The 16,892-nt window shown below is 36.1% G+C and overlaps 1 protein-coding gene across 2 annotated transcripts in view; it reads left to right on the forward strand.

Moving 5' to 3' along the window:
• The window catches only part of shroom4 (shroom family member 4), a 130,197-nt gene extending 114,326 nt beyond the window's left edge, over window positions 1-15,871 (forward strand). For both annotated transcript variants that reach the window (XM_039766376.1, XM_039766377.1), the window contains 4 exons: window positions 5,446-6,072; window positions 8,057-8,234; window positions 12,363-12,635; window positions 15,258-15,871. In XM_039766376.1, coding sequence (XP_039622310.1) covers window positions 5,446-6,072; window positions 8,057-8,234; window positions 12,363-12,635; window positions 15,258-15,533 — 1,354 coding nt within the window. In that variant the 3' untranslated portion in view covers window positions 15,534-15,871. The remainder of the gene's footprint in view (window positions 1-5,445; window positions 6,073-8,056; window positions 8,235-12,362; window positions 12,636-15,257) is intronic.
• Window positions 15,872-16,892: the final 1,021 nt, after the last annotated feature.

Below are 16,892 nucleotides of genomic sequence, written 5' to 3' on the forward strand. Positions count from 1 at the left end.
GACTCATTAGTGACATTTGTTGGTGTTCTGCCATTTCTATAGCTGAGAGGTCAGCAGCTGTGTGCATTAACTCTTTGACTTCACTAAAGTTCTGGTATTATATCGTGACATCCTTGCTATTCCATTTTTGCCAACATGATCAGCTATGGTGTCATTGCCCAGCTGTACTTTTTGCTGCCATAGATTCATGTCAGGCTCCTATTGCTGGTTCTTATCAAACTGTGAGTGCTGACGAAATCTAGACCAAAATGCTTGTTGTAGATGCTGATAGAGGGAGGACACAGTAAGGGTTGAGTTGATATATACTGTGTACAACTTTAAATGCTAGAAGTTTTACAATGTTACTACCAAGTACCAGCAACTTTTCTTATCATGCTCTTCAATCGAATGTTATTGCATCACCATAGAACATAGTACCGCCAGTAATTTGGACCCAATTCACTGCACACACCAGAGACACACACTAAACTCATGCTGGGCTAATCAAAAACTGGAGTTCCTGGATAAAAACCCACACAGAAATGGAGAATCTGCATATTTTACATATAGAGTGACTCTAAAAATAGAATTTACATATATTAATGACTTATATTAAGTTAATACATTAGCATAGAAAATAAAATGGAGACAAAGACTAAAAGAATATGTGCGTTTCGGTTTATAAATATGGCAGTTATGCTTAAACTCAGGAATAAACATTTTAGAGTTAATTTCATTCATGTACAGTATGTCGTTTTAAGCGTGTATCCTGCATTATCTGATGCTAAACCTGTCTCCATGCTGTATAATTGATAAATATAATGTCCACTAGGTGGTAGTAGCAACCTTTTGAGCAACCTGAGAAATTATGCTACACTACATTCTTGTATGCCTCTTTAAAATTAATAAAATAATGATATATTTTATTTATATAACCCCTTTCACATGCTCAAAATGCTTCATATAAATTTACAAATGACAAAAAGGTATATACAGCATTGGTTATACATAATATCTGCATAAAATACTAAATTAATTACAGGATATACAAAGCATTGAAATAGAATAAGTGACAATAAAACAGAATAAAATACTAAATACGAAACCCTGAACAAATAATATCATTTGTTGTACAAACACAAATCTTCCTGGGTTAAACTGAAAGAAGGGTCAGAATGTCAGGGTAAGTTAAATGTCTTCATTTAAAAAAAAAAAAACTTTTTTTTTTTTTAGTTTTTTGGTTTTTTTTGAAAGAATGATATGAGTCGGCTGATCTAATTCTGGTCTCTATCACCCTTAGAACACAGGGTAGTTTTTAGCACAATTAGACAGCCAGAATCAGTGGATCAGTGAATTGTAGAGGTGAGGGAAATTACTGAAGTACAGCAGTTGGGTACAAGGCCATGTGAAACTTTATAGGTTATCAACAGAATTATATACTCTATCCTGTAAGACACAGGGACTTGGTGAAGGCAGAGCATAATGTCTGCTATGTGCTCGCTGTTGCAGGTCCATGTGAGCACTCTTGCAGCTGTGTTTTGAATCAGTCGGAGCTGCAGTTACAGCTCAGAAGGGGTACCTGCCAATGACGAGTTTCAGTAGTCGATGCAGGGTGTAATAAGAACATTAACTTTCTCAGCATTGAAAAAGGAGAGGAATGAATGAACATGGGATATGTTATGAAGGTGGAAGTAAGAGAGTTCCTTAATGTGAAGAATGTGAGTAGAATAAGAAAGAGAAGAATCAAAAATGACAAGATTCCTAGCAAAATATATATATCCAAGAACATTACCTATTTTTTTTTTACAAAATTGTTCAACTTTAACAACCAGTGTGTGTATATGTGTATATATCTCAAACTACGTTACATTAACGACCACTATATGTGTACTGAGAAAGAATTTGAAATACGATGACAGAATCTCGGCATAGTGTGCCACAGTCAAACTGCTCCTAATAAAAAGCGTGTTGGAGCCAATGGCAACCCACATCCTGACATCTGCTGTCCATTTTTGTGTGCACCTGTGTACTTGGTGCTTGTCAGCCCCATGGCAGAAGCAGACATCATTTCTTAAGATAATCCACCATGAGTCCATGGCACTCCTGGCAGTTCAAGAATAAAAACAGCTTAGACAGAGCATAAAGTGTCTTAATGGATGCCACAGTTCAAGTATTGTCTGGTGTTTTAAAAATGCATTATCTCTTAAAACAATTCATGTGTATATATATCATAGTTGTGTGTGTTTTTTTGCTGAAAATCAATCATAAAAATATAAGTAGCTGGACTGACCATGGCAATGTGAGAAAAGCAAAGCCTTTATCACCCAGAAATTACTTGCTTTAGTTCTCCTTCACATATTACAGCTAAATGACTTGTAAAATGAATATCAAGTTTTTTAAATGTGTTGTTTACGTTTCCCACTGTAAGAGACAAATAGGGAGGATTCAAAAGAAGCAGTCATATAACAAAATAGTTCTCCCTGCTCTTTAACACTTAATTAATATGCGCATTAGTGTGTCTCCTCACCCCTTCACTCAAAAAAGGCAATTTTTTGCTAACCATTTTAACACTGTATTTTAAGTCCAGTATAACTGAATTAAAGTGGAAGGAGATACTTTAGATTTACTTTCTAGGTTGTGCCACATTGGGTTTTTGGAGAAGGTGATTCTAAATTGATCAGTGAAATTTGTGGACACTGGAGTAGAATTTTACATATTGTGGTGGGTGTGGTAAGGGAGGACAGACATTAGATGAATAGTAAAGCCTCCAGCTGGGTCATCTTATTTAGTAAAGTTTGAAACAAAATAAAAATGTTCACAAAAATGCAACAGAAAATTCTTGTTGATTCAGCACGATCAAGGCTACTTCCGCATAGCGTGAGACTTTTCAGTAAACAATCTGGAGGTCCATCTCGTGAAGTGCTCCCGGGTCCCAGCAAATCCTCTCTGGGCAGCCTGTCTTCTTATCTTGATGGCCCCCAGAATGGGTGGGGTTAAGTGCCAACAATGGATGGCTTCTTGGAAGGAGGAAAGAAGGTCAGCGACAGCATCCCCTCCCGCTGCAGTGGACTATTATATACCTTACCCGATCCTGTGAGGAGGTCCTCTGAAGCGCATCCATGACAGTATATATTCTTTGACTGAACCTTCCTCATTACTTAGTTAAACTGTAGATTCTGTGTGGCTGATATGTTGTACTTTGTTATTAATGCCATTATATTTATATCTTCTCAGCTTGTAAGCTGATACAAGTTCAGATTTCAACAAAAATTTAAGAGAGCTGCATCAAATTTGTGCTGTACCAGTGACTGTAATATTTGATCTTCTGCACTTTGCCTGCAACTGGATGGCCTGGTCGCATTTCAGAATTTTTATCAAAACCACTCTTGAGCAGTACATCCACCATTACAAGTATTTCCTTGGTCTTCATATTCCACATTTAGTTCAGTCTCAATTTTCAAGTCTTTGTATTTAATGTGTTTATCAATCAGCTACTTTAATCATGATGTTTGTGTCATCGGGATTATCTATATTGACCGACTGTTCCCTTTCTTTATTGGGCACTTTTATTAAGGAAGGTTGCTGAGAGTCTGATGTGTTATAATTGGTACATCCCATGTGGTGGTGATAGTGTTTGTGTAACATTCATTCCTCATTGGTTCTGGTAATTAGTACTTGTCAGGCTCTGGTACTCAAATTATTTTAGCTGGCCAACATTTTGTTTTTTCAGTTGTATTTATATGGTGTTAGCATAGCGCAGCCCAGACCTTTCTGACTAATAGCCTGTTTGGGTTAACTGCACATTCAACACTAGATTATTTCAAGGATTTCTTCTGGTGGTGTCTGGGATTAGGTGCCTGGGTCTGCGCTGCTACTTGTATTATTGATCACTCTATTTTTCTTTGAGCTTAGAACTGATTAACCATACTTCAGATGTTTGTCAGTTGCTGGTCAAAGAAACTTTGTATAAAATTGTCTGTATAATAGCTTGTCTTAGAGCAGTTCAGTTTTCTCTATTCTGGAGCTGATATTTTTTTGCAGTGGACTGCAGTCTCTTGCTTACCTTATGTCTTTATTGCATTTGCAGTATCTTTGGCAGACAATGAGTGAATCTTGTGACACTTGTCTTTGTCTAGCTGAATGTAGGCACCATGGCTTGGTTGTAACTTGACTCTGTTTCATTGAGTCCATATCCACAAACTTATTTCTTGATACAAAATCTTTTAAACTTTACTTTTGGATAATGAGCTTCTCTCAGGTTAGGAGCTTTCCTTTTTCATACTGCATCTTCAGGAACTCTTAGCCAGTTCACAATGCCAGATCCGTGAGCTGGAACTGGCACGGTAAATGTGTTAATACCTTATTTTGTTCTTTCAATACGAGTCTGTGTTTATTATTTGAATGACTCAATGATGATACTCCTAATCTTCACATTCATCAAACTATTCTGTATAGCATTACTTTTTTCCATACCATACTTTTGTATCTTCTCCTTAAGTTTTATATGTTCTTGTGCTAGCAGATCTTTTACTTCTGATATTATCCATTCATTTGGTAATGAAACCATTTTTGTCTGGATTAAACTAAGTTGTTGTGAAGTTCATAAATACTTTTTTTTACTGAAATACCTTGGGTGCTACTCACAGTTGTATGTAAACATTATGTTCTAGGTCTTCCATGTTACAGTGTCCACCTTAGATTTCTTGAATTTATTGTCGGCTTGGATTGTGGTAATTGTTAAATGTACAGAGTATGGCAAGGTCCTTCCTGTAGAATCTGAAGATCATCTTAATCCTTTTCTTCCGAGGATGACTCATTAGTGACATTTGGTGGTTTTCTGCCATTTCTATAGCTGGGAGGGCAATAGCTGTGTGCATTAACTCTTTGACTTCACTAAAGTTCTGGTATTTTATCGTGACATTCTTACTATTCCATTTTTGCCAACATGATCAGCTATGGTGTCATTGCCCAGCTGTACGTTTTGCTGCCATAGATTCATTTCAGTCTCCTATTGCTGGTTCTTATCAAACTGTGAGTGCTGACGACATCTAGACCAAAATGCTTGTTGTAGATACTGATAGAGGATGACGCAGTAAGGGCTGAGTTTATATATACTGTGTACAACTTTAAATGGTCCAGCACAACGTTAATACAAGTTGTTATATGGCTGCTGTTTGAATCATGTTCATATAGTCTTAGGCATCAGGATAAACGGAATAATAAATATGTACTCTATAGGTAACTTAAAAGTAAATTATTTATTTGAGCTGATAATGCTGTTTTAAATTACTCCTATTATTTGAATTTGTATTTTGTTAGAATGAGGAGTGTGCATGTGTGTGTTCTGCCATTTATGATATCCCTTTTAACAGTAATTATGTGTATGTATATGTACTATTTTTAAAGCTTTTTTCTTTTTGTTCCAACAGTATTTTTAACTCTATTTTCTAAATGACATTATTACAGAGCAATAGACCAAAGAGATAATAAAGATGTCCTACCCATCTCATTGCCCATAACCCAGAGAAGCATGATTCATGACAAGAAACCTTCTTCCAGCAGTATCCTCCACTATGGTAAAAAGCCTGAAACACTCTCCGAGTCCTATTTTGCAATGAATTATGAGCAAAATGAGGACGGGCACAAAGGGCCTGAGGAGTACAAAAGGTCTACTCAGAACTCTGTTACAATTGATTCAAGTCTGTTAGAAACCAACATAGATGAGTGTGCCCATGAAGTAAAGCATGCAGCAGAGGAAGTACAACTAAGACATGGCCCAGTTAAGTCAGCAGTTCAAAGACATCTGGATATTTTGGAGACGGATATTGATACTTTTTCCAAGAAAGGTGAAGGACAACCTCAGCTGCTTGTGTTGAAGAAAACTCTGGTTTCCCTAACCCCTGAAGAACTACTGAATGAGATAGTGGGTACAGACTGCTCTCTATCAGCGCTTCTGGACCCCAGAGTTAAATTGCTTAGTGCATTTGATCTTGTTGGAGAGATCTTCCCATGGAGTCAAGATAAAAGGCTAATAGAGCAAAGAAAGAAAATTCATAATATCCAGGAAATAAGTGTGGAAAAGAAACCTGATGTGTAAGTCCAAAAGTATTTGTCAGTTTCATTAAGGAGTGGTTAAGCAAAATTATACCTTTCATTGGCTAACTAAAAAGATGACAATATGCAAGCTTTTGAGGCAACTCAAGCCCCCTCTTTAGGCAAGATGTAATCAGTTTCTGCTAACAGAGTGTTTACTTACTCAACCCAATAGATTTTATTGTTTATTTTCATTTTGTATTCCATATCCTCAACTGTCAGCATAGCTAACATTCTTATAATCGTTACTTTATGTTGCAGATTTTCTCAGTTGCGTACAATTACATGATCAATAGGTATAAAGGACCTTTTAAAATAGGTGATTAAACAGTAAACATGCTTACATTTTCTTTTTGAATTGGTGTCCTCAACCTTTGGTCAACATGGTTTGAACACAACTGTAGATTAAAAAAAAAAGTGAATTAAAATATGTAGGCACTGTTGTGAGTAGGATGAAATAGTGGTGCACCAGTCAGTCTCCTGATTCACAATTCCAGAGTCTTGGATTTAAATTCCTCTTTTATAGCATTTGCACACTTTCTAGGTACTTTTGTTTTCTTACATTTTTAAACCTGCATAATCCATTTTGGTATTCCAGGAGTCAAGATCCTATAATGGCAGCCCTTTGCAAAAGACAGGAAACAACTCTGGATAGGGCACCACATCCACAATAATACAAATTTAGACTTGTCAATTAACCAGTCCTGTACAAGTACATCTTTAGTATGTTGGAAGAAACCCATCCAGGCATGGGGAGAATATGCGAACCAAATAATAAATAGCTCTGCAATTGGTAAAGTCTGTATTAAACAAATCCAAGAATAATATTAAAAAATACAAAAAAAGGAAATATATAACTGCATGTAGCATACAAGTAAAACCATTTAGGTATTGAATAACAAAAATATCAAAGATGAGATAAATTATATACAAAGCAAAAATCTAAATGAAAAATAAACATTAATATACAAATAATTGCATGGACAATGATAGTATTTGAAAATGAACAGAAGTGCTGATAACTAAAACAGGAAGTAAAGAAAAAGTGGACCACCATTACACATATATATATGTATAAACAAAATGCAGTAAAAAGTTGGAAAAAGAAAATTTATAATAGAAATACTACCAATATTAATAACTTGAGAAGCATTATTCACAAACCTCCATACCAGAATATGAGTGGAAATGTTCCAAACTCAAGTACATGCATGCACGATGGGGAGTCAAGCTAAAGTTAGAAAGTGGGATTTATTAGAAAATGGAACGAAACTTCTGAAAATGAATAATATAATTTCTCAATGTAGTTAGTCTCCACCCTTCTCAATGCACTTGCGCCATCTGCCTGGAAGTGCCTGGATTCCAGCAGAATAAAAGGTTATGTCTTGCAATGAATTTTAGGAAATATATTCATTAAAATTAATTTTTCTTCAAAAATAGGAATTAACGGGAAAATAAGTTTAATCAAGCAAGACATTCATATAAAAGAATAGCATAAACCCATATTAGAAGTCAAACTTTTGTGCTTTATTTCGCATTGAGACCCTTTTTAATCACTTTTGAACATTTTATAAAATTTGGTGTTTGCTCATAACTGCAGGTAACTTGCTGTTCTCTCCTGGACCATTAAACAACCACACTTCCTTTGCTTTGGAAATCAATGTATAAGCTGCATTTTTTTAAAATTTGCCATGTTGTTCTGTTTAGATTAGTCATCAGCCTCTATCAGTTGCAAAAATGTTTATATTATTGAGAAACTATTTTTTTTCATACAGTTCATCACAGGCTGATCCTTTGCAACACCCAGCTAAGTGTTGGTACCGTAGTAAAAATCTATCCAATAAATAAAATTAACTTTACATTGATGCTATTGACTTAGCACAGTAAATCCAACAATAAGGTAGCCCAATTAAATTTGCAAGTTACCTGTGTTAAGTAAATTTAAAAAAGGTTAAAATGATCAAATTTTCCTTTTTGGCTACAGGTGTCCTGTACAGATAGCTCCTCCCTCTCCACCTCCTATCTCCGGCTCCTCAGTAAATTCCACCTCTTGTTCAGCTTACTATAGCACGTCAGCTGCTAAAGCAGAGTTACTAAATAAGATGAAGGAATTACCAGGGATGGCAACAGAAGAGGAGGATGATGAGCTCACCTTAAAAAAGGTACAGTAAATGGTAGTATGTCTGTCAAGATTTTGTTGTTGTTATCAAGATTTAATTTCATTGATTCATGAGAGTGAATAATGAAATTGGTTTCTGGTTAATTTCATATCTACAGTAATACACTTTATACTTTGCATCCTTAACAAATACACAATATCAGCCAAACCATAGAAAAGTAGAGCAGAAATAAATTATTTCTCCAACCTCACCGTTTGTAAGTTTTTTGTATACATTAAAACCTATGTCACATTATATGATTTCCCCAGCAATTTTCAGTCTTAGCCTTCATTTACGTAATCTTAGCCAGTAGGCAACACGCTTCTGTAAAGCATATTGCCTAATGTGACATACCTAACAACCGAGACCAACTAGTCTGCGATTGGCTAGGAAAGTCAAACCTGTTTGACTTTCTCTTTGGTCGCAGGGGTGGGTTCTTTGCGTATGAGAGTTAAGAACCAGTAAGCGTTCAGCAGGCAGTACAATGCATGGAATGCAGCAAAGAGGAGAATGAATGCACCATGACTATTAATCCTTGACAAAGCACTGATAAAGCGGCAGCTTTGTCAGGCAGGATTGGGGGCTGTGGATCTCACAAACAGAAGAGGAGCTTGCCTGTTTTATGCATTTGCCATAATATTACAGAATGGAAAATAGAAATCAAGGGCAGAGACTGCTGCTTAACTGCAGCTGTTAACAATTAGTAAAGCACTGTCTCTCTCAGTAAGCTATTGGCTGTCAGAAAAAGGGGTGAGCACAACTGTGCTGGTAGTTCAGAGTTCAGCTGGTAAATGTGAAATGGGCTGTGATTTTGAGCTGCGTGATTTGACATGAGGCAGCAACGAGATTGGCAAATCTGAAAGTCGCGTAATGTGACATCAGCTTAACAGGCAAAAGAGGTTGGTTGGAGCAAAGAAGAATACGTGATATTATTCAGTGTTACTTTTGCTGCTCATACGTTGAGCATTTCATTGTATGTCAGAATCATTCTCTGTTATTAGCTTTGCAGAGGTCCACTTTCCATATCAATTTGTTCTTGTTGTAAAGAAGAATAGTTCACTTGAAGAGAAATATTTCAATGGACAGTTTTAACATTTGTCAAAGTTGAATAATAGCTTTTAAGGGGCCAAAATTGGGTAAGTACAGACAAAGGTAAAATTAATGAAAGTATTTAACTTGGGGGTTAAGAATGGATATTGTCTTTATACATCAGAAAACTGCCAAATTCACAGATATCATAAATCTACATAAGCTGAAATATTTAAACAGTGTTGTGCTGTGGAGATGCAGCACAAGTTGGTCTTCTTGGCATTCTGTACATCTGCAGGTTATGAAATCCTTATGATCAAAAATTTTAAATGGTGAAATGCTGAATTTATATAGTTATCATTACCAGACTTTAAAAAACACATCAAATTAAAAAATATTATGAATAGCAAGACATCAAGCTTTACTCAGCTGTGTGGTGCTCATGCAGAGTCAACAAACAGTAAAACTGGACCATGGTTAACCCTACACATCTGTCTAGGTCAAAATTTTAAATTAGCTTCTGCTAAAATAAATATCCAGGAACTTGAGACTTTCATCTAATTTTAGTATTTTACTTAATGATTTCAAAATTGAGTAAAGTATATGTAAAGAAAAAAGCTTAGGCAGGTGTTGGTTAACAATATAAACTCCCTCGGGTAGAAAAGAGTGATTGTAGATTGTAGTTATAAATTGTAAAAGACCTACCTACCCTCACTCACTCACTCACTCACTCACTCTTAGATCTTCTTATTCAGATCTCCTTGTTATGCCTTCTGCTCTTTTAACTACCATGGGATATAGATCCTTTAGCTTCGTTGCTCCTCATCTTTTGAACTCCCTCCCTCAAGATATCCGCAGCATTGATTCATTTCCCAACTTCAAATCAATACTTAAAACTTTTATCTTTTCAGATTTGCCTATTCCTCCGATCTGTGTTCTTTTTGCACTTTATGACCATATTTTCATTAATGTTATTATATTTTATTTGGTTTTATTATACTTTTTTCTTTTACTTATTGTAAGGTGTCCTTGAGTGCCATGAAAGGCACCTTTAAATAAAATTAATTATTATTATTCATTTATTTTTTACATGAAACATTGTTCTGTATCTGACATGCTCATGTTCTACATCTAATTCAAACTATATTACATAGTAAATACACCAGAAAAAATGTGATTTCAACACTTAAAGTCTATTAGAATTGAGGTTGTGATTTACCAATGTAAGTCAGGTCCAACAAGATATTGGAACTTGTATCAGTAGTCTGTTTTAAAATGTTATTAATGTACATATTAGAACGGAAAGTTGCTTGCCTGTGTGGGCATTACCTAACCAGTACAGACCTACACTTGAATTTATCTTTATCTGATCTTTTTATCTCTTACTGGCATATAAATCCCAGCTCTTTGTTATCTAAGATGTGTCCTTTCACCTGTGTTGGAGGAGAACGGGCATATCAACCAAAATGCAGAATAATTTATTACCTGGATGGGAGGCCAGGACAATGACACAAGTAAATTGGCCAGCAGAATGAAGGAATAACTTTGTGAAGTAAAAGATGGACCAGCGGAAGTCGAGAATCGGAAGTTGTTCCATCCCCCAAACACAAGGTGGCAGTGGTCCTCAGGTGGTAACTCACTTGGGACACCTGCAGGAATTATTGGGAGTTGGAGTCCAGAAATGCAGTCTTGTCAGGGTCACTGGGTATTGTTAGAGGGTGCTGTCAGGAGAGGACTGCCCTGTTTTTTCTATGGCTTGGAAGTGCTTCCCGGAAGACATGGTATGGCACGAGAAGCATTCCTATGTCTTGACATAAAAGGAGTCCATTGCCTAACTTCAATGAGTCAAAGTCAGGAGGGAGTGGGCAACATTCAGCAGAGGTAGTAAGGAGGAAAAATTGTGTATTTGTGTTGTTACTTTGGCTGATTATTGGAGGACTGTGAAGAAGTTCCGTCTGAGAATAAAAATCCTTTATTTTACTTATATATTGTGTGCAGTTTTACCGTGTCAGTGGTTTGGGGCTCTCTAGCACCCCCTTGTGGTTACACCTGTTTGGGGGTGCATAATCATGCTTATGGGTCCACAAGTAATCCTAGAACATCTGGTAGATGTGGAACGTGTTTCTTGTAGCCCCGGCTAACATTTAAGTCTCTGGCTATTTTTAGTTAAGCCTAAATTTTATTCGTTCACAAGTCAAACACCAGAAGCTGAAGGATATGAAGTGACTTTGGTATCTCTGCTGGTTTGAAGTGAGAGTTCCTGTATTTTAAACTATTACAGTATTTGTCCTAATTCATTAATTTATTACAATAGAAACATACTGTACAGCTACTACTGCCCTTGAAGGCCATAGTTAATCACCCATGGTCTAGGGCAGTGGTGGGCAGTCATTCCTAGAGGACTGCAGGTTTTTGTTCCAATCCAGTTGCTTAAGAAGCACTTATTTGCTTAAGTAACACTTCTGCTTCATTTTAGTTGTCTCACTGGTTAAGATTTTGAACCCTAATTGCTTATTTTAGTCTTAAACAGCTGTAGTGTTGTTTTTAAATTGCTCCTTATTGGAAATAAGATGCAAATGACAAAAAAAACAGCATTTCTCCATTTAGCTTGTCACCATTTACACCTGTGTGTATTCCAATTAAATACATGGAAGGAAAGTGAAGAGAAAAAAGTGAAGCACTGAGAATTACTCATCTGTTTTAGACTTCAAATCATTTGGATGATATCTGTAGAAAGGAAAAAAAATGTAGGATATGAGAATGACTTGACATGGCAGAGTTAAAGCAGTAACAAGCTATGAAATGTAATTATTGACCAGGATTGTTTTTTAATTAAGCAACTGGGTTGGAACAAAAACCCTGCAGCCACTGCGGCCCTCCAGGACTGACTAGGGCATGCAAATTGGCTGAATTTCTTTCCTATAAAGGAAGAAAAGTTGTATAAAATCTTTTAAAGATCTCCCTTGGTTTTTGGAACCCTGAGTTTCATTCGGTGCAGTTCTGTGATTTTCAAAATGGATGTTGAGTTGAATGTCAATATTCTTTAACAGTTTTTATAAATTTTTAATTGTGTGATCCTAACTAAGTGTTTTGCTTCCACAGCAACAGTTGATTGAAAGCTTGAGCAGGAAACTATCAGTTCTGCATGAAGCACAAAAAAGCCTTCTGGAGGATATAGGTGTGAATTGCACTCTAGGAGAAGACGTGGAGTCTCTGGTTCAAGCTGTGTGCAAGCCAAATGAAGTAGACAAATTCCGAATGTTCATTGGGGACTTAGACAAAGTGGTCAGCCTGCTGTTGTCCCTGTCTGGTCGTCTTGCAAGAGTGGAGAATGCATTAAACAATCTGAGTTTGGAGGCCAGCCATACTGAACAGGTTAGTGATAATATAGTAGAGTATACAATTGTGGTCAATATGAATGGCATCCTTCCAAGTTAGGTGTATCATCTAAAATATCTTAAAAAAAATAGCTGGAAATTTACTAAAATTTGCCAGCTGCTAATTTCATGATTGCCTTAATATATTCAAGACATGAAGCCCCGGCGGCAGAAGCAGCCCTGTAACATTATGAAACCATTGTCTAACTGTCAGTAATGTGTGCTTTTCTCTGTAAGCTTCATTTTGTAATCTATAAGCAAGTTGCAAGTGTATATTACCAAAGAACTATACTTTGGTTTCCTTTTTCCACAGAATGTTTTCACAGAAGGATTTTGATGTTCTAGGCAGGTTTAACACTAGAATTACCAGAGCCAATGAAAAAACTCGTAATTCCAGCCCACCTTAAATCCCTTCGCACCTCTCCATCAGCCTCTTCTTCTAAATGTCTTCTTCTAACTGTCTTCTAAATGTGTCGATAAGCCCAAGCAGCCTTATATAACCCCCACCAAACCCACCCACCCCCCCCGCCTCAGAAAAGCCAAGAAGTTCTCCCAGTTGCTGCCTTGATTGATTATCTGGGAGTGAGCTACTCAGAATTGTAAGGGGAAATAACTTGATGTGCATTTTTGAGTCTAAACAATCTATGTAAACAAATCATTAAAACAAACGTTTTTCATGTTTTAATAATAAATGACAAAATGTACACATTAACTATATAACATGTAAAGGCTGATGGCCAAATATCAAATAAACACTTCCATAAAAAGGGCAACTACAATATGACCGCTTCCGTGGTGTAGCATTTAGAGCTGTCGACTTATAATCCAAAGGTCGTGAGTTCGAAACCAGCTCCCCTGCAAATTTACTGCTTTGAGTAGTGAGCTGCTCTTATTGTTACTACTATACAATAAAAAAATACATTTAATTTCTGTCTGTAACAGCCGGTGTAAATTTATAGGACTTGTAAAAGTTAGCGCCTTTTTTTTTTTCACTCTTATTTTCTCAGTCACAATCACGATATAATGTCCAATGCCCCCCACCCCGCGCCCCAGATCTGACGCAGTTACTTTTTATGCAAAACTAAAGATTTCATTTTGGGACAGAATAATAAGTAAGGCAAGAGAGGAGTTAGGGTGTTACTGAAATTGATACACAAGGTAAAGTTCATTTTAATGCTGGCTGGCTGATCTGAAAAAGAAATTCACAGAATTATTTACTGTATTTCTTTCAAGCTGATAACTTGGGGGATACTATGGAGTTTAAGTTGTGGAAGAGTTTGATGTCTAAATAACAAAAATGTAACATAGTGTTGGTGTTTGGGGAAGATATGCTGGTTTAAATAAATTATTTAGAGGGAGAAAGACAGACTTGGAGCAGTAGTTCTCTTGATAGCTTTGATAGCTTCCTAAAAAAAAAAAAGAATGGCCTGTAACCCGAGTTGCAATTGATTTGAAATAAATCACTGTAACATGGTTTTCAGTTTGGTGCAAACCTGCAAGTTATTTAGTAGGGTTGTATTAAAGTGTCACTTTGGGGCGTGCATTGGGAATTAAAGCAAAGTTTTTCATTATTAGAGCTATGAACAGAAATAGCTGATGGCACAATAGTGGCATCAAGTAATTTGTTTTTTAAATTATGTAAAATAAGGATATATCCTATTCAAGAGAAAAGAGATAGATTTATGGTGCTTGGGGAAATGAGATAAATTACCTGGAAAAAGGTTTAAGCAAGTAAAAGCAGTCACCTAGCTAGAGATTGACATAGAACTACTGCAGGGCCTTGTTAACTGCTAATTTGCTGAAGGATAATGAGGTACTGAAGCAATCCATATTGCGATCTAAAACAGATTTAGTATTGATGCAAAGACAAAATTTAAAGCCGGAAAAGTTAAGCAATGTATTTAGTGAGGAGGAATAAAATGTAAAAATAGAGTGGATGTGCATACGGATCCAATCATCAGTATCCCTGTCGAGCATTTTAAAATGAAGCTTTCATCTTATCAAGATGACAGTGCCACAGGGTTTATTAGATGAAGAAAAGATGTAGCCAGCTGGTAGTGTTTATTTGAACACCTTCCTACATCTTGTTTCTTTAGGTAAGATTCCTGAGGGAGAGCAACATCAGTTTTATTATGGTGTAAACTGGAGTGTCTGAACAACAGCCATTCCAGGAAGTAATTTTTAGATCACATATAAAGAAGCTGGAATAACTGACAAAAAAGGAAAACTGTACTGATTTACTTACATGCCAAAACCTGTTTCAAGGCAGAACCTCCTCCCTACCACTATTCCAAAATAAGCCCATTTAATACAACCAATATGAGAATAGTGTCGGCTAAAAATAAGAGGATTATTTTGAGCAAAATTTAATAAATACATACATGTTTTATGATGCATTGAGAGTCTTGAGTCTTCATATGTCCTCCATTGTATTGTGTTTCATCTACAATATATCTGTGCAAAACATAGCTTTAGTGCTTATTCTGATTGACGTTTGGTTTTCTGTAATGTTTTGTGATCTTGCATTTATAAATAAATATACCTTAGATGGTATTCAAAAGTAATTTATTAAGTTATTATGAACTTAATTGTACGTGTTGATTTGATCTGCTTTATTCAGCTGGCCTTGATGGAAAAGAAGAAACAGCTTTCAGAACAACTGCGGGAAGCCAAGGAGCTAAAAGAACATGTAGACAAAAGAGAGAGGATGGTTTATGAAGTGCTTTCACGCTATCTCAGCAAAGAGCAGCTTCAGGACTACAAGCACTTTGTCAAAATGAAGACGGCTCTACTCATTGAACAGAGGGAACTGGAGGATAAGATTAAATTGGGTGAAGAGCAGCTCAGGTGCCTGCAGGAAAGCATGGGCATTGGACTGGGATTAAGACACTACTGAATTTGTTTTCTCTGGAAATATATGCAGTATCTCATATCTACACATGCTGGTTTCTAAATGTAAAAACTGGAGTTTTGTGTTAATCTCATTTACAGAGGTTCATACCTGTTTCTAGACACTTTAAAATATTTGAAAATGATCTAAAACGCAACTGTTGCTGAAACTTGCAAAACCGCTTTGAAATATACATATACTGGAATATTAGGTTTTATAAATACATATCAGGGACAGACACCAGGTGGTTATAACACTAATTCAGATTTAATACTGGATTATATCTTTTGTTAGGTTTTTTATTAATTTAAGACTTGTAATCCAAATAAAACCACAGCAAAATCCTTCTGTTTTCTGTATTTCTACTGAATGCTTCCAGATATCATTATAAGTGTAGAAATCGATATAGGTAGCTTTGGCAGCTAGACATTGGACACGGTCAGGGCCTCTACATACCCTTCTGGCTAATCCATGCCCACTCTACTGAGCTGCACCTAATGAAAAGGTTGAAAATCAGAGTCTCAGTTCTTACATTATGGTATTCAGAAACCGCAGTACTTTTATGTTCAGGTTGTAAACAGTATTTACAGGCTTCTGTGCTTTTGCAGTGTTGTTTTGTTGATGTTTCTATGCAGCAGACCCAAGCGCCGTCATTCCATTATTTTTCTGTTTTTCTCCCTGACCTTGTAGATAAAGGTAGGACTATTAGTCTGTCTCTGTTTGTTACAGTCTGCATACTAACCAAAAGAAGCATTCTTTGCAACATTTGTTTTTATAACTGTGCTTTACAATATTCAACATTTTTTAATGTTCTGTGTAAAGATTCCATTTGGCATAATATACTGTATGTGCCCAGAACTCATTCAAATTATTTTTATTTATATTTAAAACTAAAAGTAATATGCTGTTTCTGTATTCTGTAATTTACATAAAGACAGCTATATCAAAAATATATCTCGCACATTAATCTGGCATTCTGTTTCTTAAGATATTGGCTACATTTAAAATAATGTTACTACCTTTTGTTTTGCACAGAGCACTCAGTCCCCAATAAATATAAAACCTAAAATTGCACTTTTCCAGATGCCTCGTAAGTGCAGTTGTCATAGAGTGTGTTTTAGTGTTGTGGTCTGTATCCTAGAACAGTCTGTTAATTTCCCCTAACATCTCGTCTTTATTATTTGAAGTTACATTTTCTGGCTGACATGTAAGTACTGATCTATACCTCTGTTCTCTTATAACTGTTACACCCTCCATGTTCCAGCTGGCACACAAATAAACCTGGCAAAGGCTGTTGCTGCTGCCACTGTGACAATTTAGTTAAATTAAGCCCATATTTAACATTTCTTGATAAGTTAAATTACT

This window comes from Polypterus senegalus, chromosome 10 (assembly GCF_016835505.1).
Source record: "Polypterus senegalus isolate Bchr_013 chromosome 10, ASM1683550v1, whole genome shotgun sequence".
NCBI lineage: Eukaryota > Metazoa > Chordata > Cladistia > Polypteriformes > Polypteridae > Polypterus > Polypterus senegalus.